General features: G+C 44.0%; 1 protein-coding gene across 1 annotated transcript; it reads right to left on the reverse strand.

Annotated features, from left to right (window-relative positions):
* On the reverse strand, nucleotides 1-27920 carry Htr3b (5-hydroxytryptamine receptor 3B). Its single transcript, XM_021633305.2, has 9 exons — nucleotides 27875-27920; nucleotides 22737-22897; nucleotides 12009-12053; nucleotides 11621-11730; nucleotides 10800-10969; nucleotides 9918-10075; nucleotides 1361-1571; nucleotides 1059-1241; nucleotides 1-426 (listed from the first exon to the last, which is right to left on the reverse strand). The coding sequence occupies exons 1-9, from the start codon at nucleotides 27912-27914 to the stop codon at nucleotides 191-193; spliced, it is 1314 nt and encodes a 437-aa protein (XP_021488980.1). The 5' UTR covers nucleotides 27915-27920; the 3' UTR covers nucleotides 1-190.
* Nucleotides 27921-27996: the final 76 nt, after the last annotated feature.

A 27996-nucleotide genomic window follows, 5' to 3' on the forward strand; every position in this document is an offset into this window, starting at 1 on the left:
GCATATATGATTACTGGTTCAGTCAATAGCCTTTAAGATGCTTGTTTTTGAAGTCACAAAGAAGAGAATGGTGCCCTGGAGACGTTTTTTAAACCTACTCCCTTCTTTCCCTTCAGTCCTTGTCCAAACACTGTTCAACTTTCCCTAAGTGTTGTGACCCTATATCAGGTGAGACCAGCACTCTTCATCATCACATTCTGCTCCACAGTGCCCAGAGAGAGCACAGGGTGACTGTATAAAGCCCCAGCACGGCAAGGTAGATTCGGAAGAGCAGCTGATCAAAGTGGTACAGGATGGCCAGCCACTCCACCTCTTTCTGGTACACCTGATCCCGAGTTCGGAGAGAGTTATTGATGGACTGGAGCTGGAGCCACAATTCCTTCAGAGTATCTGACTGGACCCGGTGCTCCTGATGAACCGGGGACTCTGAAAAATGGAGGAAAACACTCTAAATGAACTGGGAGCTACTTGGTCCAGCAAGGGTCTTTGCTGGCATTGGGGACTCTCACCCTACCTGCTTAGCAGAGGCACATCTATGCTGTGGGAAGGTCCAGGGAACATGGCCCAGCCGTACTGTGTCAAGAGGTGCTTGTGTAGGCTACATCTATCTAGATTTCCTGAGCCAGCATGAGTCTTAAACTTCTTTATATAAAGCAACCAGAACCCAACTATTTGTATTCTTCCTCACTTTTGTGTGTATGTATAGTGTGATGTGTGTAGCATATGTGTGTGTGCTTGTATGCCAGAATTCTACAATTTTTGAGTTCGTGGCTCAGTCATCCTGGTGGAAATGAAACAAACTAGAGATGACTGAAGACCTGACCTTCAAGCTAAAATGAAGCTAGAGCTAGAGCTAGAGCTAGAGCTAGAGCTAGAGCTAGAGCTAGAGCTGGCTCAGTCTGAGAGGAAACCTCAAACACAGAACAGGGGCTGAAAAGTAGGTGTTTCCCATTATCCAAACAGTCCAGACATGGCCTGATGCTTCCCCAGTGGAGCCAGGTGCTCAGCGTGACAAAGCCAGCAGGATGGGGTGGGGGGTCTCAAGGCTTCTTACAAACCTGTGGCCTCAGCACTTGGAGCCCTTGGGTACAATCTGGACTCGTCGGCATCAGAGTCCCCTCGAAAGCACAGAAGAGGCCGTTCTTCCCCACTGTGCCGCTCCTCATGGAGGAATTTGATCAACAAGATGGACTTGGATAAGCTGAGAACCAGGAGGGCCATGCAGACAGTAAAGAAGACCCCTGGAGAAGGACCAGAACAGAGAAAAGTGGGAGAGCAGTCACCTTCCATCTGACATACAACATGCGATCTTGGCCAGGAGTGGTCTAGGAGGGTGTCAGGTGACACCAGAGATGCTTACCAATCAGAGATGTGCACCCTGCACTTTTTGGCACCTCATCAGACATGTTGACCCTGAAGACTGTATAGCCCACCAGCACATTGGTCTTGAAAACAATTCTTGCCCGGCAGTTGGGGGGCAGGTAGAAGCTCCCCAGGTCCACGAGCATCAGGAAGATGGTAGGAATCAAGAGGCTCACAACATAGGCCAAAGGGCATCTGCGAATCACCACCTGGCAGGGGACAAGAAAACTCCTCAGTCTAAGCAGAAAGTCTAACACTTGACTGAGTCCATAGCCCGCATGTCCCAGCCATTGTGTGTAATGAAAAATGGCTATGAGTCTGACATGCACTCAGTGGCTGGCTCTTTGATTAGCACCCCCTGGGGGGGGGGGGGTGAAGCCTTGCCAGGCCACAGAGGAAGATGATGCAGCCAGTCCTGATGAGATCTTATAGGCTAGAGTCAGAGAGAAGGGGAGGAGGACCACCCCTATCAGGTAACTAGGGTGAGGGCATAGGGGAGAAGAAGAGAGGGAAGATGGGGCAGGGAGGAGATGAGGGAGGGGGCTACAGCCAGGATACGAAGTGAATAAATTGTAATAAATAAAATAAAAATAAAAGAAGAAAGAAAGAAAAACAGCTGTGTAACTTATGGTAGGAATGTATTTGAGGCAGCTGAGTGTGTTGGTAACTGTCTATAATCTCAGAATGTGGGGAGCTGAAGCAGGAGGATTGCTACGAGTAGAAAGCCAGCCTGGAGAAGGCTTGGATAGCTCAATTGATAAGCCTCCTTCCTGACTCTGAATCTGAGAAAGCCAACCTGGATAACATAACAAGATCCCGTCTCAAACAACACACACACACACACACACACACACACACATACACACACACACACACACACACACGAGGATATTTTGTGATTCAAAAAGATGAAATGGTAAATTTTCACATAGACCTAACAATGCTGTGTGTGTACATGTGTGCACAGATACATGTCCGTGAAGGTGCATGCAAAAACCATAACAGGGAGTCCTTCAGCATTCTTTGCCTCATTGCCTGAAACAGGGCATCTCACTAAATCAGAAGCTCAGTGGTTGGCTGGCAAGCTTGTGAGTTCTCTGGCCTGTCTCTGTCCCCCAATGCTGAGGTTATAAATTGGGGGTGTAGTCCAGCTGATAGAGTGCATGTCTAACATGTACAAAGCCTTGGGTTCTATTCCAGTACAGCATAGGGGGTGTGTTGGTATATACCTGTTATCCCAGCATTTGCCAGGCATGAAGATCAAGGTCCCATCTCAGAGGTATAGAGTCCCCTCAGGGCTGTTAATAAGACCTCTGCTGTGGTGGGCATTCAGGAAAGCCTGATGGGGCAAATGATCATCCTGGTCCCTTTGCTGGATTAGGACTAGCATTCTTTTCTTTTTGTTTTTCTTTTTTCGATACAGGGTTTCTCTGTGTAGCACTGGCTGTCCTGGAAATCACTCTGTAGACCAGGCTGGCCTCAGAATCAGAGCTCTGCCTCTGCCTCTCTGCCTCTCTGCCTCTCTGCCTCTCTGCCTCTCTGCCTCCCTGCCTCCCTGCCTCCCTGCCTCCCTGCCTCCCTGCCTCCCTGCCTCCCTGCCTCCCTGCCTCCCTGCCTCTGCCTATGCCTCTGCCTCTCTGCCTCCCTGCCTCCCTGCCTCTGCCTATGCCTCTGCCTCTCTGCCTCTCTGCCTCTGCCTCTGCCTCTCTGCCTCTGCCATTTCTTGGGTTTGCCAGACAATGGCATGCTTGGCTGCTTTCTATGGGTTAGATTATGTGCTAGATGTGTTTACATCTATCATATCATTTGTTTTCTTTTTAATATCAACATGGAGGGTAGATAACACCCCCTCCCCCATCTCATAGATTTTCAAAGCACTGCACCCTTAAGTAAGTTGAGTCAGTGGCCGAGCTGCTCACATCTTCTGATTCCTGGTGCTACAGCCTAGCTACAAATCTGGCTCTGCCCAGATGTCGAAGAGGAGATAGGACTGCTCTGGGAGAAAAGTACAAAGAAATGAGAACAAACACCGAGAAGGTATAGAGGCCAGAGGGAGGTGGGGATGGTTGTCTGGGGGAGTCCACCACACACCTTGTTGATGAGAGCTGAGGCTCCCTAGCCATCGGATCTGGGAATATGTCCCGACTCAGTGGAGCTTGGCAGGCCAGAGCCGTTTGGTGGATTGTCGTCTGGCTGTTGTCTTCCACATTAAACATAATTGGCTGCAAATATCTACACCAGTGCAACACACATTGCTTTGTAATAATTTGGTTAAAACACATTTCTACTGAAGTGCAGTCAACAAGAAAAAAAAAGCACACACAAACACAATGAACCATCATCAACCTGTATCTCTGCTGGGCTGTGACAGAGAGAGCTGTGATGGGAGAGATAGGAGGAAGAGCACTGAGTGGCCAGAGGCCCAGAGGGCTTTATGCCATGATCCAGCCTAAGAGGCTGGTGATCTGGCCTCTTAGAGTGGGGGATGGAGGGATCATACCTACTCAGGTGGAGGGAATGAATGGGACCACCCCAGGAGATCTCATGGCAGAGATTGCATGAGAGGGGAGAAAAGTATGTGAGTATCACCCTAAAGACAAGTGCAAGGCATGATGGTTAAGTGGGAAGGACCCAGATCTGTACTCCAGGAAATAGAGCTTATGTATATAAACCTGTGAGATCCTGGGGCACTCAACCTCTCCCTGCCTCGATTCCGTGTGTGTGTGTGTGTGTGTGTTTGCATAGACCAAAGAGCAACGTTAGGTGTCATTCCTGAGGAACCATCTACACGTTTTTAGACACAGATAGAAAACATAAATAAATTGAAGCTAAAATCAAAGGCAAGTGAATGGTATGACCCCTCGAAGTCCCTGATTTCCAGGAAGTATAGATTTAGCAGGCCAAAGGTCCCCAAGGTGTCTGAGAGGAGTTATAAGGTCCATGGGCTTTTGACCTGTGCATCTACTTGGAGGGAACGTCACTGGCTCTCAGTAGAAGCTGAAAGCAGAAGGGAAAGACACAGGTACCCCATTAAGTATATAGCTTTTTCTGTGACATAAAACAAGCAAACCTGGGCTGGAGAGATGGCTCAGTGGTTAAGAGCACTGTTCGCTCTTCCAAAGGACCCCAGGCTCAATTCTCAGCACCCACAAGGCAGCTCACAACTGTCCATAATGCCAATTCCAAGGGATTTGTCACCTTCACACTAATTAATGCACATATAATACAATTATATTTTATTATATAATGTAATATAACATAACATATTATATTATATATAACAGGCGAACTTTCCTATTTCTATCTATCTTACAAAACTGGAAAGTTGACTATGCCTTGTGGAAGTTCTGTAACCATTCTCCTATCACAAGGATTCTACCAAGCCCAAGAGAAACCAACTAGTGCCACAGTTTGGGGTTTCTTCTAAAACAAAGGACCCACCTTTCTCTTTGTTTTAGAGTCAATGCCTTCCAAGGATTAACTTAATGTTCACTAGAAGCCTGGTACAGCCTTAAAAAATGAAATAAAAACAAAAGCCCTTTAATTTCATTATTGTTTTCTGACATTTTATTGTTTTCTCGGTTTATTTTCAAATTTCTTTTCTTTTGTTCAGCAAACATTGAGAGACGTGGAGAAACTGCCGATGTGCTACTGTAACTACTGGAGACTTAGTGCCATGAGTAGAGCTATCTATCCCCTGTCCCTGCCTAGAGCCCCTGTTCTTGTAGGGAGCCAGACTCTGGTAGCTGGTAAGTCTATAGGCAGAAAGGAGCCTTGCTCCAGAATGAACCAAAACCAGAGTCCCTCTCTCACTTATATGATGATCCTGAAGACTACTTCCTAAGCTTAGGTGCTATTTTCTGCAGTGCTGGAGACTGAGCCCAGGGCTTCCCGAATGCTAGACAAATACCCTACCAACTGAATATCTCCTTGGGTAAATTCTGATGTCTGTGATAGACACCAAGAGTCTTTCTTATTCCTCTCTGTACCTTACGTGCCTGCCATTGTCCTAGTGAGCTTTAACCGTCAACTTGATACATCTGGGAGAAAAGCCTTGACTGAGGAATTGTCTAGATCAGACTGATTCATGGGCATGTCTTTGGGAGATTGTCTTGGTTATTACTTGATGCAGGAGGGCCCTGCCCATTGTGGGTGGCACCATCTCAAGGCAGTTAGTTGGTCCTGGACTGTATAAGAAATCTAGCTAAGCATGAACCTGGGAATGAGCAAGCCAGAGAGCAAGCACTGTTCCTCCTCAGTTTCTGCTTTAGATTCCTGCCTTGCATTCCTATCCTGATGATAGATTATAACCCGGAAACATGAGCCAAATAAACCCTTTCCTCCCCAAGTAGCTTTTGGTCACCGTACTTTACCCTGGCAACAGAGATCAACTCCAACAACCATTGAGAGCCTGAAAAGATGCTCACTCAACTACGTCAGAGTCTGTTAATAATGCTACTTTTAGTTCCAATAGAATGGGGATGTGACATTAGCCCAAATGGGGGCATCCCATTGGGGTCATTCTCTATATGGGCCTCCTCTCATTGATCTTATGAGAACCAATGACTCCTGCTTCTGCTGAGGGGTTTGTGCCACCTGCTTAGCGTGACACTGTTCTCTGTAAGCCTGCCCTACCCGGAGCTCATCATTCCTAATGGACTAAAGGAGCTGGTGCCTTTAAATTCCACAGAAAAGGAAGAAAATGCACTTTAGTTTCAGTCCGTGTTCTCCATTAGACACCCTTCAGGTGTTAGCAATATTATGCCACAATTTCATTATCCATTAAAGCCAGGTAATAATAAGTACACAAAGGTATTTGGAGCCTATTGATGTTAATGAAAGAGATCAATCTAATTCAGAATGTGTGTGTGGAGAGCTCCTTGGAGATGGAATAGGCCCCAAGGTTAGCCTCTAATTGCCTCCTTGATGGTAGACCCCACCAGTACTCAATTTTGCATGACCGTCTTTATGACATACTTGGAATTTTGACACCCAGACTCACACTTCATACAGGATCCCACTTTCCTCCCCTTCAAAGTCCTTCCCAATACCCCCAGTTCAGAAAAAAAATGGAAAAGTTAGTGCCATTTAAGTGAGAGCCTCGCAGCAGAGTGGGGGGTTTTGGGGATGGAGACTGTGGGTTGGGCTGGATTAACAAAGCATTTGCGGTTCCCATATTCCTTGAGCACCCCTGGGAAGATTCTAGAGCTTAGGATGCCTCCCCCTCCCTTCTCCTTGGAAGGCCATCCTGTCAAGCAAAAGCTGCACTCTCATTACTGACCAAGGACTTCTGAAGAATACTAGAATGCCTTGGATCCTGAATTTGAAGCATTCAATGGAAATCTCAACAAGATCGCCCTGATCTAGAAAAGACATGACATCGTGGTAGAAAAAGGCTTCTGTGTTTCCCAAATTCCCTTTTCATTTCCCCAGTACTATGTAATTTTGGGGGTAGGGGGGCTGGCAAGTTCCTCACTCAGTGTGAGGGTGTCTTGATTGGCCCTTTCTATCCAAAATGGCTCCTTGACTTTCTCCCTACCTCTGCCCACTCCTGCAAGGTCATACAGAACTTGAATGTCCATCCTGCTGTTTTCTGGGAACCAAAACCTCCCAAATGTATTGGAAGTAAACTCGTCTCCCGTGGCTGCTGGATTGGGTTCCAGGCTGTATACAAACATCCTTGCAGGCAGAAGAGCTTTGTCTGGGCCCCCTGTGGAATGTGGCTGGAGTCTAAAGTGGCAGTGGTGCCCTGAGATAAACAGTATGTGTCCCGGCACGAGTGGCTGTGATTGTGCTTGCTGAGCTAACGGCATCCTGAGCATTTGATGCCAGATAAACAGTAGCTGAGTGCGTGTGTGAGCATGGCATGATGGTATGTTTTGAAGAGAATGTGGTCTCTCTTGCCCATTCCAGCTGTCCCCAGCTCTGTCTGGGACATGGCAGGTGATTAGATTAACAGGAAGATGGTCCTTTGCTGTCACTATTAGCACTATCAGCACAGAGTTGGACTCCAAATACTGCAATACTGGTCAGGGGCTTTTGAATGACACCGGGATGCCTTGGATGCTAAACTCATAATCTCTTCTATGGTATAAGAGAACAATGAAGCTAGGCATGGGTACATGGCAATCATGGGGGAGGTGTGGAGGTTGAGAGATGGAAACCAACAGGGTTCTGGAAGATGCAAGATTTTCCAAAGCTGCAAGGTCACTTCTGAGTCTGGTTAATACGACCTGCAACTTTACTTGGGATTCTTTGGGCAATCGGTTCTAGAGAATCAGAGAATCCGGTGGAAGCCAGCCTTGCCAGGTAACCCACCTTAGCCCCCAGGGCAAAGACACCTTGGAGAAAACTTCCAGGCCATAAGATCAAAGGCATTCATCCCTGCCTCCAGCATGACGTGGTGGAAACAGCATAATGAAAAGAATGTGGCAATGAAGAGGGCAAGGGAACTGGACCACAGTTCCTACAAGAAGGACTACCTCCCATGAAGTGGCGCATACCTTCTATTCCAAAACAGACTCCACTGCTCTCAAAAACACAAGCCAGTATTTAGGGGAACGGATAATACGCAATTGCAGAGAGAGAGAGAGGAAGAGAGGGAGGGAGAGAGGGAGAGAGAACACAAGGGCATTCACACACTCGTTCTCCTGTTTACCTGCTGCCTCTTGCCTTGGTCTGTCTCCGTGCAGTGTAGGTAATGATGTGTGCAGCACTCCGTGGAGTGCTTGGTAGGTGACTCGTTCCGCCTCGCACTGCCATCCCCTCACATTTCCCTTTAATGCTCTCCATTATTTGGGCTGCATTAATAATGTTTGCAGGCTGATATCTTTAAAATTAATGAAGTGTTTACTCTTAGCCAAGAAACCCATTGAAATTTAAAAAAGTTTTCTTCCCCCTACTCCCTTTTTCTTAGTGAAAACGAGTGGACGAGAACTGAGGATGTGGTCAGTGGTGGAATGCTTGTCCAGCATGAGAGAGGCCCTTGTTCGAGCCCTAAGACCACAAAGCAAAGAAGAAAGAGAGGGGCGCACAGTGAACAATTTGTTAAATTCTGAGTCAGGAAGAACTCAAGTCCAGAATCTCCTGTTCCATAAACATGTGTTGTGACAGGCTGCTAGCCAAGGGGTAGCCTCGAGGGAGGCTCAAACCCCAATGCTTTAAGGCTTGAGTTTAACAGTATTTTTTTTCTGGAAAAATACAAACCTTTCAACCAGTGGAGGCCACTCATGCCATCAGGAACAGCTAATCCCACTCTGCTTCTTTTCATTTGCTCTAGTCTGGGCTATAGGCAACTCCTCATTCCCAAGTCCTGTTTCTGAAAAAAATCCTTATCAAGTGCACTCCGGCTCTGTTTTCAGGCTCTATTTTTCCACTGTACTCATTCCTTGGCATGAATAGCACTCTCCTACCCTGTCACAAATACCACCTTCACTCGGTGCAGTAGAGCAGGCCTCTCTGTTGGATCCTTGTGCTGTGAGTCTACGGATGATGTGAACCTGCCCGTGACCGTGAGGGTGGTTTGCCGGGAAAGCTGGAGAAGCAGAAGCTCTGCAGGAAAATGGCGGGCGCCACTGTTCTCCCTGCAGCCCGAAGACAGGCAGCTTTCCCTGGGAACAGTCTGGCCAAGAGCACTGCCACAGGAGCATCAGAGCATCAAAATGAAGATGTCCACGGCATGCCCTGGTCAGCAGTTGTTCCCTCTGACCCTGAAGCCACTAGTAGCTTGCTTGCTCTGTGTCTGTCTATCTATCTATCTATCTATCTATCTATCTATCTATCTATCTATCTATCTCTATCTATCCATCCATCTATCACTTTTTTCTTTCTCTTGTCTTTCTTCCTTTCCTCTCTTTCTCCCCCTCTCTCCTTTCCCTTTCCTTCTTTTTTTTGAAGTAGGGGCTTGTGTAGCCCAGGCTAGCCTCAAAGTCAATCCTGGCCTCCACCCTCCCAGAGCTGGTATCACAGCTGTATGTCACCATGCTCCATTAAGTGGCCAGTGATCAATCCCAGGGATTCATGTAAGCTACGAACTGAGCTACATCCCCACCCCACCCATTGTCTCTGTGGGTCATGCAGATAACTATCGGCTTCTGCCTTCAGATGTTCAACTTAGTAACACGACCATTGTGTGCATCTGCTTCTAAAATTAATTGATAATTTTCTCAATTAAAAATGGGACAATTATGTTGATAAGACAGTTTTTGTTTTTTCCAATTCGTTGTAAAACTGATGGTGTGCAGATTGCTTCCGGCTTTATTCTCATGCCAATTAAAAATGATAATGTTTGTATAAGTCAAAAAGCTTGAAGACTTCTGCCGTGAGATGGGTCAGATCTCTGGAATCTCTATACTGTTCTTTAGTAGATTACAGTTTTAGCTTGGTAGCTCCGGATCTCTGCTTGCAGATACCGGAGCACAGCCAGATGGGCAGAGCCATCGCAACACACTGATCTCGGGTGATAGTGAGGACATGTAATCAAGCAGATTCCACAGCTTAACCGAGAAGGCCAAGGACTTCAGAGACACCAGTGATGGGTGGGAAGCGGAGCTTACATTAAACTGAATCTGTGCGAAGGCTCCAGCGCTGCTCTGCCGGATGTGGTACGTGGAGGACACAGAAACAAGTTCCCACTCACTGTCATTCATAAATGCCGTTTTGTCATTCTCGATGTCTTTCCTATTCCTCAGGAAGCCCAGGTCTATGTCTTCCACTAAAAGTCAACAGAAACAATCAACTTCCTGAGAGAGAAATGGAGGCCAGCCTCACCCACTTTCCCAACTTTCCCCACACGCACAGTGTTACCAGTATTTGAGTTACAGAGTAGAGGTGGGGAAAAATATTCCTAATCTTTTACTAAACTATGAATTTAGAGTTTGGAGCCTGTTCTCCATGGTGTATGAAGCATGTTCCGTGACTTCTAGAACATTTTCAACGGTGATAGAGTGTTGATATTATAATAACAAATTAACAGCATGGTGAGTTATAACATTGTACCTTGGCTGAATTCTAGAAAAACCCGATGCAATGGGAGTTCTTTTGTTTGGTTGTTTGTTTTTTAATCCTTCTGCCTGTGCCTCCAAAGTGCTGGGATTTCAAGCATGTGCAACCACATTCAGCTGAGGTTTATTTTTAAATAATCAATTATGTGTAAGAATAGAATAAAATAAACTGGGCAGTGGTGGCACATGCCTGTAATTCCAGCACTCTGGAAGGCAGGGGCTGGCAGATCTCTGCGAGTTCGAGAGGCCAGCCTGGGCTACAAAGTGAGTCCAGGACAGCCAGGGCTACACAGAAAAACCCTGTCTCTAACAAACAAACAAACAAACAAACAAACAAACAGAATAAAATAGATATGAAATCATTATCATTTCATATATGTGTGCCCACACAGCATAGGTATTCCCGGCAGACTGTTTCCCTCGTGGTTTATTTACCTGTGTGCAGAATACTATTGAAGGTGAGACTGCAATTCTGGATATCAAAGGGAAAAGCATACGTCTGCAAACTGCATGCAGAGACCACCTGGATGGGCTTGTGGTTTCTAATGGTTCCAGAAGAGTTCACATAAACATAAGGAAGGTCAGGAGATCTTTCAAGGTCCACACTGTATGAGACATAACAGAACCTGTCATGAAGAAGACCTTAGTCATTTCGAACATACGCTAAACTGACTATGAGGTGCTAGTGACCATGAGACCCAAAACTAGACTTAGAAAAAAAAGGGGGGGAGGGATAAAATGATGTTTCCCATGAGATGATTCATCCTGAAGGGTGTACTCAGAAATGATAAGTATCATCAAGTAATTCATCTGCTGCAGCTACAGCATAAACAGTAACTCCAGGCACAGTAATCAAATCCTTATCTTTTAAAAAATATTTATTTTATTTTAAATTATATGTATATAGGGACGGTATGCACATGTGAGTGTAGGTTCCCCAGAAGAAAAGCATCAGATTCTCAAGAGCTAAGTTACAGGACATTATGAGTTACCCAATGTAGGTGCTGGGACGTGAACCCCAGGTCCTCTGGAAAATCAATACAGACTCTTAACTACTAAATCACCTCTCCAGTCCCCAAATCTGTATCTTAAAGGATGTCAATTCATGGCCATTCCATCCTGAATATTCCTAATAGTATGACCCCAGTAACAGGAGAAAACAAAAGTATAACAACAGTGACTGGAAAGTAAATGGGCCTCGGCCTGAGCAGGTGAATCAATCTAAAGGCCACAGAAACACACCCCAGCACACTTACAACTCATTAATGATGATATCAGGCGCCCAGATGTCACTGAGAGGGAGAGAGATCTCTTGAATCTCATCGAACAGGCTAGAGTTCCAGGACAAAAACTCATCATTCCAAACCTGTTAAGAGTAGCCAAACAGGAAACACCAAAATTAGAAAGCTTAAGTGCACTGACATATGGAGTACTGACCCAATTCATCAACCCTGTGTTATGCCCTGTCGGGGGAAAGGAAACCCAGTCTATGGTTACATCCTTGCATGGACTCCAGTGAGCCAGGCCTGCTGCTGAGCCGGGGGGGATACACCTAAGGGTGGCACTTTCTCGTAGAGAAGTCACAGTTTGTGGCAGACCCTGACCAGGAACCCAGCATGCAGAGAGGGAAGAAGAATCATTTACCTCTCGGTACCACAGGCTTGTTTTTAATTTTTGATTCCGTACATCCTGCAGAGTAAAAAAGAACATGCCCACAAAATCTCAGCACACCAGTCATCAAAGGCAAACGCAACCATCTGACAATTTAAGAAGGAGGAAAATTGAACCCAACCCCTCGTGCTGATTTTGAAAACATTACCTAGCCTCCTTGACATCCGAGCAGTCTCAGTGCCTGCTTATCATGCACACCTGTGGCTTTGAACGTTGCTCTGTTATCAGGGACAGAATAGCACTCTGACTGCACTTAACATTTTGAGTGATTTTCTAATCTCTTTTCCACTCTAATTAGTTACTCTGCCATTAATCAAAGTAAAAAAAAAAAAAAGAGGTATGTAGGTCTTAGCCAATATTGAGCTGAAAAGATGAGACCAAGCTTCTATTTCTAATCAAGATATTATTCATAATCGTTCAATGAGAGCTAGCTGTGCTGGCACACACAGCCATTTCTGTTCAGTTACTTTGTGTTTAAATTTGTCTGCTTATGAAACAGACTGATGAGCTCAATACAGGTGAGGTATGCTTTCATGACAACAGATGTCATTTCCCATGTCTACCATAACTCAGTGATATTTTTTCACTTAAAAGAATTATTTTATGACTTTTGCCTTCTTGTATATCTGTGCACCACATTCATGCCTGGTGTCCCTGGAAGCCAGAAAAGGTCACTGGGCTCCATGAAGTTGGAATTACAAATGACTGTAATACACTGTCAGCTACAATTCAGGTGCTGGGATCAAGCCCAGATCCTCTGGAAGGACAGCCAGTGCTCTTAACCATTGAGCTACCTTCTTACCTTGGTGTTTTTTTTTTGTTTTTTTGTTTTTGTTTTTTTTGTTTTCTCTTAACGATCCCCTGAAACAGCAGCAATAACAACAATGAAAGCCTCTTTACCAGCATGTTTCATATCTAACCCAATAAAAAACACTTCAAAAATAAGATGTTCTTGGGGATTAAAAGAGAAGGGTTATTTCACACATATAGTATCTAACAAATATTAACAGTTAAAATGGATCATAAGCCTGAATGTTTAAGCTAAACCTAGAAAATTCTTAGACTCCTGTGACTTTGAAATAAGCAATGTTTTCTTAGATATGAGAGCAGAAGCAATAGATGAAAAGTGGGGTTTTTATCAAAATCAAAAACTTTTGTATGAGACTGGGGAGTTGACTCAATTAAGAGTGCTTGCTGCTCTTGCAGAGGACCTGAGTTTGGCTCTCACACCCACATCTGGCAGCCCACAACTGCCTGTGACTTCAGTTGCAAGGACTCTGATGGCCTATTCCGGCCTACATAAAGACATGCAAGCACGCACACACACATATAAAAATAAATATGAATACTCTAAGGCTGGAGAGATGGCTTAACAGCTCAGAGAACTTGTTGCTCTTCCACCCAGCTCCAGGACCCAACACCCTCTTCTAGGCTCTGGGGGAACTGTGTTACTGAATATATATGCAGACAAACACCCATACACTTCAAATAAAATTTAAATTAAAAAAATTGTAAAGGTAAACAAAGTTGGCAGTGTTTAAATTGTATTATTCAAGAGAAAAAGAAGACAAAGGCATAAATAATAAAATTAGAAAAAGTGAGGTATTATAGCATTATTATTATTATTGTTGTTGTTGTTGTTGTTGTTATTGTGTGTGGTATGTTGTATTGTGTTAATCCAGGACAGCCAAGGCTACACAGGGAAACCCTGTTTTTTTGAGACAAGAAAGAGAAAAAAACAAGAAAGAGAGAGAAACTCCATGAACAATTAATTGCACACCAAAATAACCAAAAGGGCAGATGGGTGACTGGCTCTCAAAGTCTAACCACAAGCTCATCAGAACCTAATCAGAGTGGGGCTTGGTGATCCACTCCTTTGGTCCCATCACTTGGGAGGTAGAGCCAGGAGGAGCCAATATTCAAAGTCATCCTCAGCCATGTCAGTAGCTTAAGGCTATCCTAAAGCTTGTGAAATGCTGTCTTTAATACCTAATCAGGGAAATGGAAAAATAGCTTAGTGATTAAGAGTGCTCTTTCTTGAAGACTGAGCTGCCATGGCCACAGAGGAAAACAATGCAGACAGTCCTGATGAGACCTGATAGGCTAGGGTCAGATGGAAGGGAAGGAGGATCTCCCCTATCAGTGGACTGGAGAAGGAGCATGGGAGGAGAAGAGGGAGAGAGGGAGGGTGGCATTGGGAGAGGATGAGGGAGGAGGCTACAGCTGGGATACAAAGTGAATAAATTATAATAAATAATTTTAAAAAAAGAGTGCTCTTGCTGATGATCTGAGTTTGGTTCCTTCTGTCTCCATCTCCCAAGTAGTGCTGCTTCAAGCAGTCAGCACTATGCCCAGTTAGTTTATGCCAGAGTAAGGAAAAAAACCCAGGGCTTCATGCACACTAAGCAAGCACTCACCAGCTGAGCTACCTCCCAAGCCCAAAGGAAACACAATAATCTTTTTAGATTAAAAATGTCCTCTTTTTGCAGTCAAGAAAGTGAGTTGCTACTGAATATGCATTTCTAGATACAGTGGAAAAGAAGAAAGAGTGAGCAGACAAGGAGCCCTGTTTTCCAGGCTCAACAAAGGCTGCTTTGAACTCCCTGATTCTACAGATTTTTATGGACTTTAAATAGATGCTTGAAAGAAGCAGGTTTTAAAGTGGTATGCAAAGTGAAAAGATTGAATTCACAAATATTTCCCCAAGGAACAGCTTGTAGATGGACCAGTGGGAACCTCCAGCCAAGATTGGCTCAGCAGGGGTTCTGGTTTGTTTTTTTGTTTGTTTGTTTGTTTTGTTTTGTTTTGTTTTGTTTTTAAGTCTTCTATTAGAGCCCAAGATTAGGGTGTGCCACTCACTTCACTTCTTTGGGAAATGTATGACCATGTGATTATGGAATAGATCATGCCTTATTCAAGGCCAAGTACTGCTAGATTTAGTTACAATCAATGAGCTTTGCCTACAAGTATGTAGTTTTCAAAAGTCCAAAATGCAGTATATATTAATGGGAAGCATAGCCTTTAACTGTGCTTTCACAGGAACACTTTTTTTTTTAATTTTAAAATTATATTTATGTCTGTGTGTCTGTGTGCATGCACACACATGCCATAGTGAGAGTAGAGGTCAGAGGACAATCTGAAGCCTGAGTTTTCTCCTTCTTCTATGTAGGTTCTGAGGATGGAGCCCAGTTCCTGAGGCTTGGAGTCAAGCTCCTTTACCTGCTGAGAATCTCACAGGACTGTTACCTTCATTTCAGTGACTCCATTGTTTACTGATTTCTGTCACTGTCATAGCACCCTATAAACATCTCACATGGATCCTGATGACTCAGAAAAGGGTCTCTCTCCTTTCTGCTATAACTTGATTCAACTGATTCTGGTTGTCAGCCATGTTGATACTCTCACTCGTTCTCCTCTTCTTGCTTATTGCTTTTCTGTTTTACACCTAGAAATGATGTTTATACGTTTTTGTGTGTGTGTCCTAGAATCTTAGGGTAATGATTAGGAAGAGTCATCATTCAGTCCTAAAGAATTCAATGTCAAAAAGTAGTTTGAGGCTAAAAGTAACAATCTTATTTCTTTCTTTTCTTTTCTTTCTTTCTTTTTTTTTTTTGTCATAGAAACAAGTTTCCCAATGCCAGCTGGTGAACGTAATTGGTTCTCTGGTGGCATTATTCACAGTTCTTCCTACAGTGTGCCTCTCTTTTTTTCTTTAGATACCTTCCATCTTGCTTGTTAAAAGCAAAGGATATTTCCGAGAATTGGAATTCATTAGTCTTCCTAACAGAGGGAGTCTATTTAGATCTAAATTGGTGGTTAGCAAATATACAGATAATTCCCTCACATTCTTATTTATCTTTCCTAGTTCCGGAGACTATGGAAACAGATGCCTCAACGTCTGGCTGGGAGGCTCCAGTCAATGGACTGGAATACAAAGGTATCCGGCGTTCGGAATTGACAAAACTCAATAGAAACAAATTGAAACTCTTCACTGTTGAGTAGATTATCTCTATAATCAGATTTCCCTAAGGTACTCATAATACTCAGAAATTCGAAGACAAGACTGTAGGCTTTTCCATAAACAAAACAGGAGGCAAAACAAGAGAAGGGAGATGAGGTCCTGCGGTGGGAGCCACGCTGAGAGTTCCTCATTCAGACATAGTCGCCAGCAGTACAGCTGCCGGCAGAGGCATCGAACAAATCTGAGGAGTTCGCTGTTCACAGTGGGAGCATCCTACTCTGGACAGAATCTGTGAGTGACTTTATCAGGTCCTTCAGAACAGTTCTAGGGCTGCAGCTAACTTCATCTAGCTCATCTCAATAGAATAGTGACATTTGTAAAGGGTCTCTGGAGTGACCTACTCATCAATACAGATAATCTTAGAATTAGTGTTGTTATTTCATATATATATATATATATAACTATTTTACAGTACTGATCTAGCATCTTGGAAGTAAAATATATTGCAATGCATGTGGTGGGGAATAGAATACAAGCAACAAAGTCTTTCCATCAAGAACCTTATAACAAATTAGGGAATGTGACTTTTGGTTGCAGTTGTCTCTTGAAAGAGGGTCTCATGGACCCTCTTTATATAGATTATATATATATACCTTATATAGCTGAGATGGCTTTGAAGTCTTCACCTTCCAGTTTCTACCTTTCAAGTGCTGGTTTTACAGCTGTGCTTGACCACACATGGCAGAAATAGGAAATTCACCAAATGACTACGCCCAGTGGGAATCAGACTCAAGCCATGTGTAGTGGCACATCTCTGTAATCCCAGCACTTGGGAGGTAAAGGTAAGAGCATCAGGAGTTCAAGGTCAGCCTTGGCTACATCGTGAATTTGGAAGATAGCCTGTGCTATCTGAGACCTTTTCTCAAAACAAACAAACAAAACAACAACAAAATCTACATAGATTTATATGGATTGAAAGGAAAAAGACATCATTGTTACCTTGAAGAGCTGAGATTTGAAGGACTACAATATTGTGCAGATGAGAAATGAAGAGGAGGATGTGTGGCAAAGGAAATATAATGAAAGGCATACAACAGCAAGAAACGAGGGTATATACTGAGATATACAAGGCAAGGTAACGCTGTACAGAAGGGGCAAACTAGAAGAATAAGAACTTTCCAGCTATCTAAAAGAAAAATCACTATATCCAAGTGAGATGTAGTGACCCATGCGATGACCCCAGAGCTCAAAGGGGTGGGTGGTGGCTGGACAGACAGCTCCATCAGGAAAACGCTTGCCTTGTTGTCATGTAGGGTTTGTTAAACTTGACACTCACTTGGACATGAGAAATCTCAAATGAGGAAATGCCCCCATCAGATTGGTCTGTGGGCATGTTCAGGGATGTGTTTTCTTAATTGTGAATTGATGAAGGGGTCCAGCCCACTGTGAGTGGGGAAGGCAGGCCTGGGCTGTATAAGAAAGATAACTGAGCTGGTCATGTGGTGGACACCTTTAATCTCAGCACTGGGAGGCAGAGCCTGGTCCACATAGTAAGTTTCAGGATGAATACCGCTGTGTAGAGACACACTATTTAAAAGAGAGAGAAATAGAATGATGGCAGTTAAGAACACTGGCTGCTCTTATAGAGGACTTTGTTTCAATTCCCAGCACCCACATGGCAGCTTACAACTGTCTGTAACTCTAGCTCCAGAAGATCTAACACCCTCAAACAGATATCCATGCAGGCAAAACACCAATTCACATAAAATAAAAATAAATAAATCATTTTTTAAAAAGGAAAAAAGAAGAAAGAAAAGAGAAAAAGAAAGAAGGGAGGAAAGAAAAAGGAAGAAAGAAAGAAAGAAAGAAAGAAAGAAGGAAGGAAGGAAGGAAGGAAGGAAGGAAGGAAGGAAGGAAAGAAGGAAGAAAGGAAGGAAGGAAGAAAGAAACTTGTAAGCCAAACAAACCGTTTCCTCCCCAGGTTGTCTTTCATTGATGTTTTATCACAGCAACAAAAAGCAAACTATGACACTTGTGAACATAAAGACCTGAGTTCAATCCCCCACAGCCTATGTTACCCACCCTCTCCAAAAATGCTGGAAGCTGTGGTTCATACTCATAATTCAAGAGCTAAGGAGGCGGAGACATGTGGATTCCTGGGCTCACCGAGGAGCTAGCCTAGCCTACCTGAGGAGTTCCAGATAAGTGAGAGACTCTGTTTTAAAGAGAAAACAAAGTGGACAGCACCTGAGGACTGATAGCTGAGGGGCGTGTGAGATGGCTCAGTGGCTAATGATGCTTGAAACAAAGCCTAACAGCCTGAGCTCAATCCCTGGGACCCACAGAGCAGAAGGAAAGAACCGACTCCCACTTGCACACTGTAGCTCACACACACACACACACACACACACACACACACAGAGGCAGAGTAAAAAAAATAAAAATATAATTAAAAAGCAAACAAACAAGAATGGCAGTGAGGTTGCACTCTGGTTTCCACGTGTGTCCACAGCACCCACCCACAGATTAGCATGCATGAATGTGCTTGAACACATACACATGTAAAACAAAATTTATTCTACCTAATTATGAGATCTGTGTAACCTAGTCTAGTGACAAATAGTTATACTTTACAAACCCCCTGCGGGTGTCTTCAGAAAACTAATAATGTTTTCTTTTACCTACAATAAATGACTTTACTAATTAATATGATTTTACTTAATTTTACCAAGGCAGGAAGAGAGAGATTTTTAAAGTTCAGGTTGATATGCTTGTTCTGAGGGAAAATATTAATATAAAGACCTTACTTCTTTTTTATATTTATGTCCAAGTAAGCCTATGAAAGGAAGGTGAGTGACTCTACTTTATCATAATCAATATGAAATCAAAAGAAGGTTAAGAGAACATCTGAGAGTCATCCTGAACCCTTCTCAGAGCTCACAGGGTTTCGCTTGGCATAGCTCTTACTGTGTGTCATTTGTTTGTTTATTGAGACCTAATTTCTTGCTGTCTCTCAGGCAGGATTCACAGTCACAGCAATCCTCCTGCCTCGGCCTCCCAAGTGCTGTGATCACAGGCATATACCACCATGGTTCTCGTATGTCTTTATTCAAATCCTGCTTACCACTGGACTCTGGGAAGTAGGATGCAGGAAGCAGGGTGAGGAATGCTATCTCCTCCATCCAGGTGAAGCACCAGCAGCACAAATTAAGTCTCCAAGATTCCAGTTCAATATCCAATTAAAAAGAGACTTTTAAAAAGAGACCTTAAAGGAGTTATCTATCAGAAGTGTGTGATACCCCTTTTGTGTAGGAATGGCTCCTGGCATTAAATTAAACAATACTATCTAAGATCATCGGGCTGGTACTTTCACTAGCTGTGGGAAAGTCAAACTGAGAAATGTGAAATTTAAGGGCTGGAGGGATGGCTCAGAGGTTAAGAGCAAGGGCTGTTCTTTCAGAGGACCTGGGTTAGACTGCCAGCACCCACTGATGTAAGTGAGTACTGGCAGACAAACATAAATGTCTATAACTCCAGTTCCAGGGGATCTAATGCTCTCTTCTGGCCTCCACAGGCACCAGACATGCAGGTGGTGCACACACACACACAAAGACAAACCACTTATACACATAAAATAAAAAATAAAAAAATCTGAAAAAAGAAAAAGAGAGAAAATAAGAAAAATGAAATTTGTTGTTGAATGGAGGAATTTGGAGAATACCATTTATTGATTAATGATTAGTTGACTGATAGATCTTGTGTTTCTTAGGTTGACACTAAACTTGCCATGTATCTAAGACTGGCCCAGAATTCCTGATGCTCTTGTTTCTAGTTCCAGAGTGTTGGGATTACAGCATGCACCACCATGCCTATAATACTAGCACTTAGGAGGCTGATGCAGGAGGCCTGCCACCAGTTCCTGGCTAGTCTGGGCTATATAGTGAGCTTCATGTGGGCCTGGGCTACACAGCAAGATGCTGTCTCCATAAAAAAAAAAGAAAAAAAAAAAAAGAAATTTGATGTGATTTCTGTAATGCCTGGTGTCACTGAAATCTCAACCAGAAGTGATGGTACATGCCTGTAATCCCAGCACTTGGGAGAGAGAGGCAGAATTGTGAGTTGAAGGTTATCCTTAGCTACATAGTGAGTTCTTCGCTAGCCTGAGCTGCATGAGACCCTATCTCAAATAACTGAAACAAAATATTAAAAACACTTAAATGTTTTATTTAAAAACACTAAATTAAAAACACTAAAATGTTTTCTTTTTTTGAATAATATGTATTTAAATAATATATATTTAAAATATAAGTTACTGAGATAGGAAAGGATATATGGAACAGAGGAATAAAAACAGTATTATTGAAACAAACAGCAGCATAATGTTGGCAAATGCACAAGATAACTTAAATTGAAATAGGTTTTTTTTTTTTTAGGGGCTTGAGAGATGGCTCAGCAGTTAAGAACACTGGCTGTGCTTCCAAATGTCCTGAGTTCAATTCCCAGCACTCACGCGGTGGCTCCCAACCATCTATGGTGAGACTGATGCCCTCTTCTGGTACACAGACACACATTCAGGCAGAGTGCTGTATAAATAATAAATAAATCTTGAAAGAAAGAAATACTTTTTAAAACCAGTAAGAAAAAAAAGAAGGAGCAATGACCTAGAATACTACCGAGCAACAAAAGAGAATGGACAGTCATTATGCACAGCGGGGGAGCCTTAGAGACGTGACATGAAGGGGCAGTTATTCTGTGGCTGCCACATCCACTGTCTCTTTGTAATGGACTAAATAAACTTGAGAGCGAGACAGACGGACAGACAGACAGGCAGACAGACAGACGGACAGAGAGAAAAACCTAGCTTAAAAAAAGAGTGAAATCAACAAAGTCTGGCTAGATGTGGTGGTTTATGACTGTAATCTCAACACTTGGGAAGCTGAGACAGGAGGATTTGCTAAAGTAACTTGAGCTACATATTGAGACTCTCAAAACAAAAACAAAGAAACAAAAAGTATCAAAGGTCAAAGATTATGTATATGTAGTTCCATGTTTATTATTTTCTTGAAGAAGTATAAAGGTTGAGAGTAGAGTTGGGGACACAGCCCAGCGGGTAAGGCACTTGAGTGAAGATCTGACTTAGGACCCCAGAACCCACACAAAGCCAGACACATTAGCAACAACTGTAATTGCAGTTTTTCTAAAGTGAGATGGAGGCAGAGAGAGGCAAATTCCCAAAAGCCCAAGGACCAGAAATGAACAACAGAGAAACCCTGTCTCATACACGGTGGAAGATAAGGGACAGTACCCACGGTTAGCCTCTGACCTCTCTTCATGTTGCTGTGGCATGCATGCATCTTCACACACACACTTTGTGGTCAGTTCAATGGGTGGCCTAGGTGTGAAAGGAGATAGGGATATCAGAAATAGCACCAGAGAGCCCTGGGGTGGTTTGGTGCAGCTTTGTTATGGTGGTAGCCATACAAAAGGGGACCACCAAGGTTTACATACTAAGTGTCCTCCAAAGGACAGGGTGTGTGCTGCCAAGTTTTATGCCAACTTGACACAGCCTAGAGTCATGTTGGAAGAAGGAAAGGTGAGACTATGCCTCCATAATATTGACTGGAGGCAAATCTGTAGGGTGTTTTCTTGATTGATGATGGGTGTGGGAGGTTCTAGCCTACCATTAGTGGGGCCACCCCTAGACAGGGGTCCTGGGTTCTATAAGAAAGAAGGTTGAAGGAGACATGAGGAGCAAGCCAGTGAGCAGCATTCCTTCATGGCTCCTGCATCAGCCCCTGCCTCCAGGTTTCTGCCCTGCTTGAGTTCCTGTCCTGACTTCCTTCAATGTTGGAGTGTGCCCCGGCAGCTGTAAGATGACATAAACCCTTTCCCCTCCAGGATGCTTTTGGTCATAGTGTTTTATTGCAGCAATAGGAGTCCCAACTAAGATAACTTGTTAAAGGCTAGGTCAGCAGCATCGTGCTATTAGAAGGTCATTAAACCTTTAAAAGTTGGTGCCTGGTGAGGCTCTCTTCCTCATTGGGCTATGCCAGCGAAGGGGACCTGGACCTTCCTGCTCTTCTCCATGTGAGGTGAGTGGCTTTTCTCCGTGGTGTGCTCCTGTTGTATGTGCTGCTGAAGGCCCCAAAGCAATGAAACCCACTAGCCAAGGAATGGAACCTCCTACAACATGAGCTAAAATAAAACTTTATGAGTTTGTTTTTGAGACAGGGTCTCAAACAAATCCTTTCTATCCTCATCAAACTGTCTAGGAATGTCCTTTATAAATTCATGACAACCAAGACAGAGGGGTTTTTGTCTGTTTTTCAAACTTCAGACAGCAAGTAGTGGATCAAGCCAGCATGCCCTCTCCTACTGGGTAAGTGCTCAACCGCAGCTATGACCCCAGACTAAGATGTCTATTTTAATATGTCATTACCATTAACAATGGAAAAGATAAGTAAGTCAACTTCATCTCCAAAAATTCTACCTAGTACCAGAAGTTCAACCAGTCTCAGGAATAGAACTGTCCAGGCTTCTGCATAAAGCATAGAGGTGAACAAGAAGCTGGCTTTGGAGATAAACGCCTGTGATCCCAAGTGCCCAGAAATCCAGTGCCATCCTTAACTACATAGTGAATCTGGGGCCAGCCTGGGCTACATGAGACCTGTCTAAATCAATCAATCTCTCAATCAGCCAATCAATCCAGACAAGAACAGGCAAGGGCAGGTCGTCCTTACCACATCCAATACAGCATGGACACAAAGGTCCAGGTAGACAGTGGTGGCCTCAGCCCAGCTGTAAACTGGTCTGACATCCTTGTGATACTGTTGTAAGAGTTTCCTGGTGAGACGGTGGAGAGATGCATTCCCGGGGTGAGGTGTCGCTGTGCCGAGGATACCTAGAAGAAGAAAGCCGTTGCTGTGAAGATGAAGGTAATGAGCAGCTGTTGGGCGCTGTCGACTGTCTGGGGCATGCATGGTGGCTCTTTGTGAGAGAGTCAGCTGGCTCTGATCTGGGTAAGTCCACAGCCAGCTGGTGGGCTCATCAGCAGACACCAAAAGCGAGCTGATGGTGCAAGTGCCCTTCGATGGCTGGTCTCAGTGGTTTTTAACCTTAACTGAGGAATTGCCGCCACCAGACTGGTTTGTGAGCGTGCCTGTGATGCCTAAGGGTGCAGTCCATTGAGGGTAGTATCATCTTCGGGCAGGTAGGTCTCGGCCACATAGGAAAAAGCAACTGATCCAGAGACTTCGAGCAGGCTGGGAAGTCATGTCTCTCCTGTGGCATCTGCTTCCATTCATGCTTCTAGGTTATCGTCTTAAGTTCTTGCCTTGCTTTTTCTTGATCATGGGCCATAATCTGTCAGATGAACAAACTGCTTTTTGTCACAGCAGCAGGAAAACTAATCAGGACACGCCCTCCAAAAAGACTGAATTGTAAAGATACATAAATTGTGTTCATCTCCAGCAATGCAAACTGTACCCACTACAGCCCTGTTTCACAGTGGCCATGCAGAGACAGAATTCTCTCTCTACTCCTGTAACATACTCTTGTTGGCTATACCCTTAGCCCAAACTTAACCCTCACGTTGGTTTGTGTATGTGAGTGTGGGCAGGTGAATGCACCCACGTGGAGGACACTGGGTTTCCAGATCTATTACTCTTAGACTTAACTCCCTCAACATAAGACCTCTCACTCAACATGGAGTGAGACTAGCAACCAGCCAGCCCATACAATGCTCATGTGTTTGTTCCCTGTAGTGCCAGAGTTACAGGAGCATACACACCCATGCCCAGCTTTTTTCATGGATCCTGGGGATTCGAACTCAGGTACTCATGCTTTCAAAACAAAACACTTATCCACTGAGCCAACTCCCCAGGCCTGTTTTGTTTTTTCTTCTTCTTTTTCTTTTGATTTCTCACATGTAATGGACAATCCATTGACCCCAAAGATCTGCATGGATTTCCACATAATGGAATTATTGAGACTTCAATTCATGCTTTTTTGTTTGTTTGTTTCCGTTGAAAAATCTATTTTCTCACACCGCCTTTGAATAAAATGCGCTTGTCAGAAAATGAGATCTTTGCTTTGGGAACACTCTCCCTGGTTTCAGGAAACAATCATTTCCTCTGGCCCAGGAATCTTGATTTGTTAGAGGAGTCATGATTGGTGTCGAGGCAGGAGAGAGCAAGCAAGAGAAACAAACACCAGGGATTGCAAGTGACAGATTTGTGAGGGCTCTCTCTGAATTGCAAAAAGATATTTTGTTCAGAGGCTTTGCCAGCCCTTGGGGGATTTGAAGCTTCGATAAGTCATTGGGCTGAAGCCAATTGCACACCTCCTGACACCGTGCGAGATGAAAGCTATCTGCAGTATCCTGCGTGCGTTTTGATGAGCTCCTGAAGGTCTGAGGGATCCAGTAGGAAACAGAATGAGATCACTTCTGCAACAATCCTGTTTGGAACCGTGTCTTTATGAATGCGGTCACGTCACCTGCCACCACAAGCAGCAATTTCTATGAGTTATCAATGTCTGGGGAGTGCAGACCCAAACTATGCTAACGAATGGCGGTGGTGGATGCTGGCGTTGCCCTCCCATGCTGGTGGCCGGCAGCAGAAGATCTGCTTTCATTACCGTCAGAACTGCGAACCTAATGAGCGTTTTAACTCCGTGACTGTTGACCCACGGAGAAGCTCAGGACAGAAGCAGCTGTTCAAGCATCTAGGATGGCTTGCACGGAACACACAGTTTTTAAGGAGTTTGCGTGTGTGTGTGTGTGTGTGTGTGTGTGTGTGTGTGTGTGTGTGAATTGTTATTGTCAAAACATGTGGTGTGACTCTCTACCTGAGAACATTTCTCACTGTCGTACCGCAGGGAGGGGAAGTCAGGAACATCAAACCTGGCTGGTCCCGCCATCTACCTGCAAAGTTTGCTCTGGGCAGCAGCTTTTTTTAGGCTCTCTTGGGGACTCCCAATTCAAGTCTCAGTTGGAGAAATCCTGAAACGGGCACGATTCAGCACAGGAAACCGAGATGGAATTAAAATATAATGCTGAGGGATGAAGGTGTGCTCCCTGCACCCTCTGCTCGTAACAACTCAAATCTCTCTTATCTAGGAAATGATCCGTAGGTCTCCTGTGGATAGAACCATGCTTTCTAGCATGTGTCAAAAGCCTTAGGTAAAAAGGGAAAGTTCTGGAAGTTAGGACTAGGAACAAAGGAGAAAAATAAAATAAAACAAAAACAAAACAAATGGAAGAAAGCTCACATGGATGCAAAGAGAACAGGGTTCTGGCATAAGCTGGAAGGAAATAATAAATTGCATTTCTACTATGAATGCAAATTTGCCAGAGGAGAAAGATCAATTACAGGAGAGAGATTAAGGATTTAAGTGACCATTAATTAGCAGCAAATGATGCCCCCTTGAAAGCTAGTGTGACATTCACACAAGCACTAAATGACTCACTGTTCCGAGCTGTTTCCACAGACACTGATGGAAGCTATCAGCAGGCTCAGGAGAGACTCCTGGTCAACCCTGCTTCCTTGGCTGTGCTAACCAGCTTCCGTTAAGTCACGAGTACTGCTTCTATAGAGCAGAACGTGTTAGGGAATGAGCTACAGAGTATCTGCAGGTGACGAGATTTAAAATGACAATAAGAATAGAAAGGCAGGCACAGTGGCACATGCCTGGAATGCCAGCCCTGCAGCTATTGAGGTGGTAAATCACAAATCCAAGGCCAGCCTGGACTACCTACTGAGTCACAGGCCAGCCCAGACTAGACACTGAGTCCCTATCTCAAAAACAGTAACAACAACAACAACAAAACCATTCTTTCTTCTTCACTAGTTCCTTTTCTTTGGGTTTGATTTGGGGGGGTGGGGGGTGTAAGGATGGCACAGTTACTCCACATTCAGTGAGGTTACGGCCCAGGGCCGTAGCTTACAAATGAAGAGGCTGGGGCTGAAGCCCAGCTGGTCTGCATTCAGAGAACAATCTCATAGACGAGACACTATAGTGACCCGGCTGTCTGCAAATATTAGTTACCAGCACTGAGTACGCCATTGGAGGGAAACCAGATACGCTGCTCACAGTGTCCATTACTGAGGAGAAACAGCCCGCGGTCTTTTCAGAGCTTTTGCTTCTGGGTTGATAATATCTTCATTGGTGTTACAGATTACACTTCCATGGTCTGACCTTCACAAAAAGGGTCTGGGGGTGAGGATCAGTGGGTAGAGTTCTTGCCTAGCATGCATGAAAGCCGGGGTTCCATGCCCAGCCCCACATAAACTGGGCTAGGTGTTGCCGCCTATAAGCTAGAACTTGAGAGGTTCAGCTACACAGGAAGGCCGAGGCTAGCCTGGCTTACATAAGGCCCTCAAAAGCTGCCTAAAGAATGAATTGACTTATGTGGTCTTGTGGCTAGTGAGCAGAGAGGGTGGAGGTGGATGAGCCTTGTCTCTAGCCCAAAAAAAAAAAAAAATCAGTTCTGATATTTACAAGCCAATTCTGTATTACTTTAGTAAAACGCCAGATTTCTTTGCTATGAATGCCCTCAGTGTGATTCATGAGGAGGCTTCTGTCACTAGACCTGTTAAAACATAGCTCTTGCCTCACTCAGAATCAAACATGAGTACAAAACATCACAGGGGAAAGCTAGCAAGAAGAATTTCCTGAGTCTTCTTGATGTTACTTTTCTATTTTATCTTAGTTTCATGTTGATAGTTATTTTCTGCCAAGAAATCCATTTGGCATTAATGAAACTTCCTCTCTTTTACTCTTATAATTAAGATGGGCTTTTATCCTTGAAGTTTAATGTCTAGGATTTTTGTGGCTATTTTTCTTTTCAACCAAATAAAAAAATCATTTCAGACATTTTCTTTCTTCGTAAATTTCCAGCTTTCTAGCTACCAAATTTCCCTTATTTGCCTCCAGAACTTAACTGACTCATCCTGCTTGCAGTTGCATTTTAAACTTTGAGAATTCAGACCCAAGCCCCAAGGAGAAAACTCAAAGGGATAGGATGTAAGGGAGAAGATGAAAGAAAATAGTGCGTTAGGAATCACCAACAGAAATAGTTTTCCCTCTCTCTTTTTAAGCACAATTGGGGTATAGGAAAAGACACAGTAACAGATTAAAGTATAGGTTTTAAGAAAAAGAGAGTGATACATAATACCCAGGTGTGGGTAGGGGCCACCCGTAGATTCTTGATCTATACACATTTTTTTTTTAAATCACTTGCATTCTAACTAAATTAAATTCAGTATAGTTAATGCCACCGTGGAAGTATAATTCCATACATCAAAACACATATACTCTCTAAAGTATTTCAAGGGAAATCATACACTCAAAACTTGCACGCTTTTGCAGCTGCCTTTAGCAAGCAAGTGAGCACTTCTATAGTTTCTGTAAAGCTGAATACAAAGACTATGAAATCAAAGTGATACACAGCTGGGACAAATCCACTGGACTCTTCCTCTGCTCTGCTAAGGGCTTAGAATACAGCCCACGCTAGCTGGGGTTCTAAAACATGTTATCCATACATATCCGAAAGAGACTGCCCCCAAATTGACCTATGTTGTGTTGTCCCAGAGAGCCGTATTTCTTCCGAAGTGAAGCTCTTTTTGCCAATCATAACATTTTGGAGTAAATGTTTACCTGTGTGAAAAGTCCCAGTGAATGATGCTGTGCAGCTGTGTGTGATTGTAGCTGGGTCAGGAGAGTGGGTGGGGGCACACATCACTGCAAGGCTTCCCAGGACTAGCATTTAACAGATCGTGAATACAAAGGAACAGATCTGAGGTGTTCCCAGCACAGTGTGGACACCCCACGGTCGAGCTAAGACACAGTGCTAGGCAGAATCATTCACAAGACTTACCTACCGCAGCCACCAGGAGGCAGGACCACAGCAGAATCATGGCACTTGACACTTGTTCTGGGGTGGGTGCCGGAGAAGGGCAGCCACCTCTGGCATACGGCTGCTCAATCTGGCGTCACTCG

This window comes from Meriones unguiculatus, chromosome 1 (genome assembly GCF_030254825.1).
Source record: "Meriones unguiculatus strain TT.TT164.6M chromosome 1, Bangor_MerUng_6.1, whole genome shotgun sequence".
In the NCBI taxonomy this organism is placed as follows: domain Eukaryota; kingdom Metazoa; phylum Chordata; class Mammalia; order Rodentia; family Muridae; genus Meriones; species Meriones unguiculatus.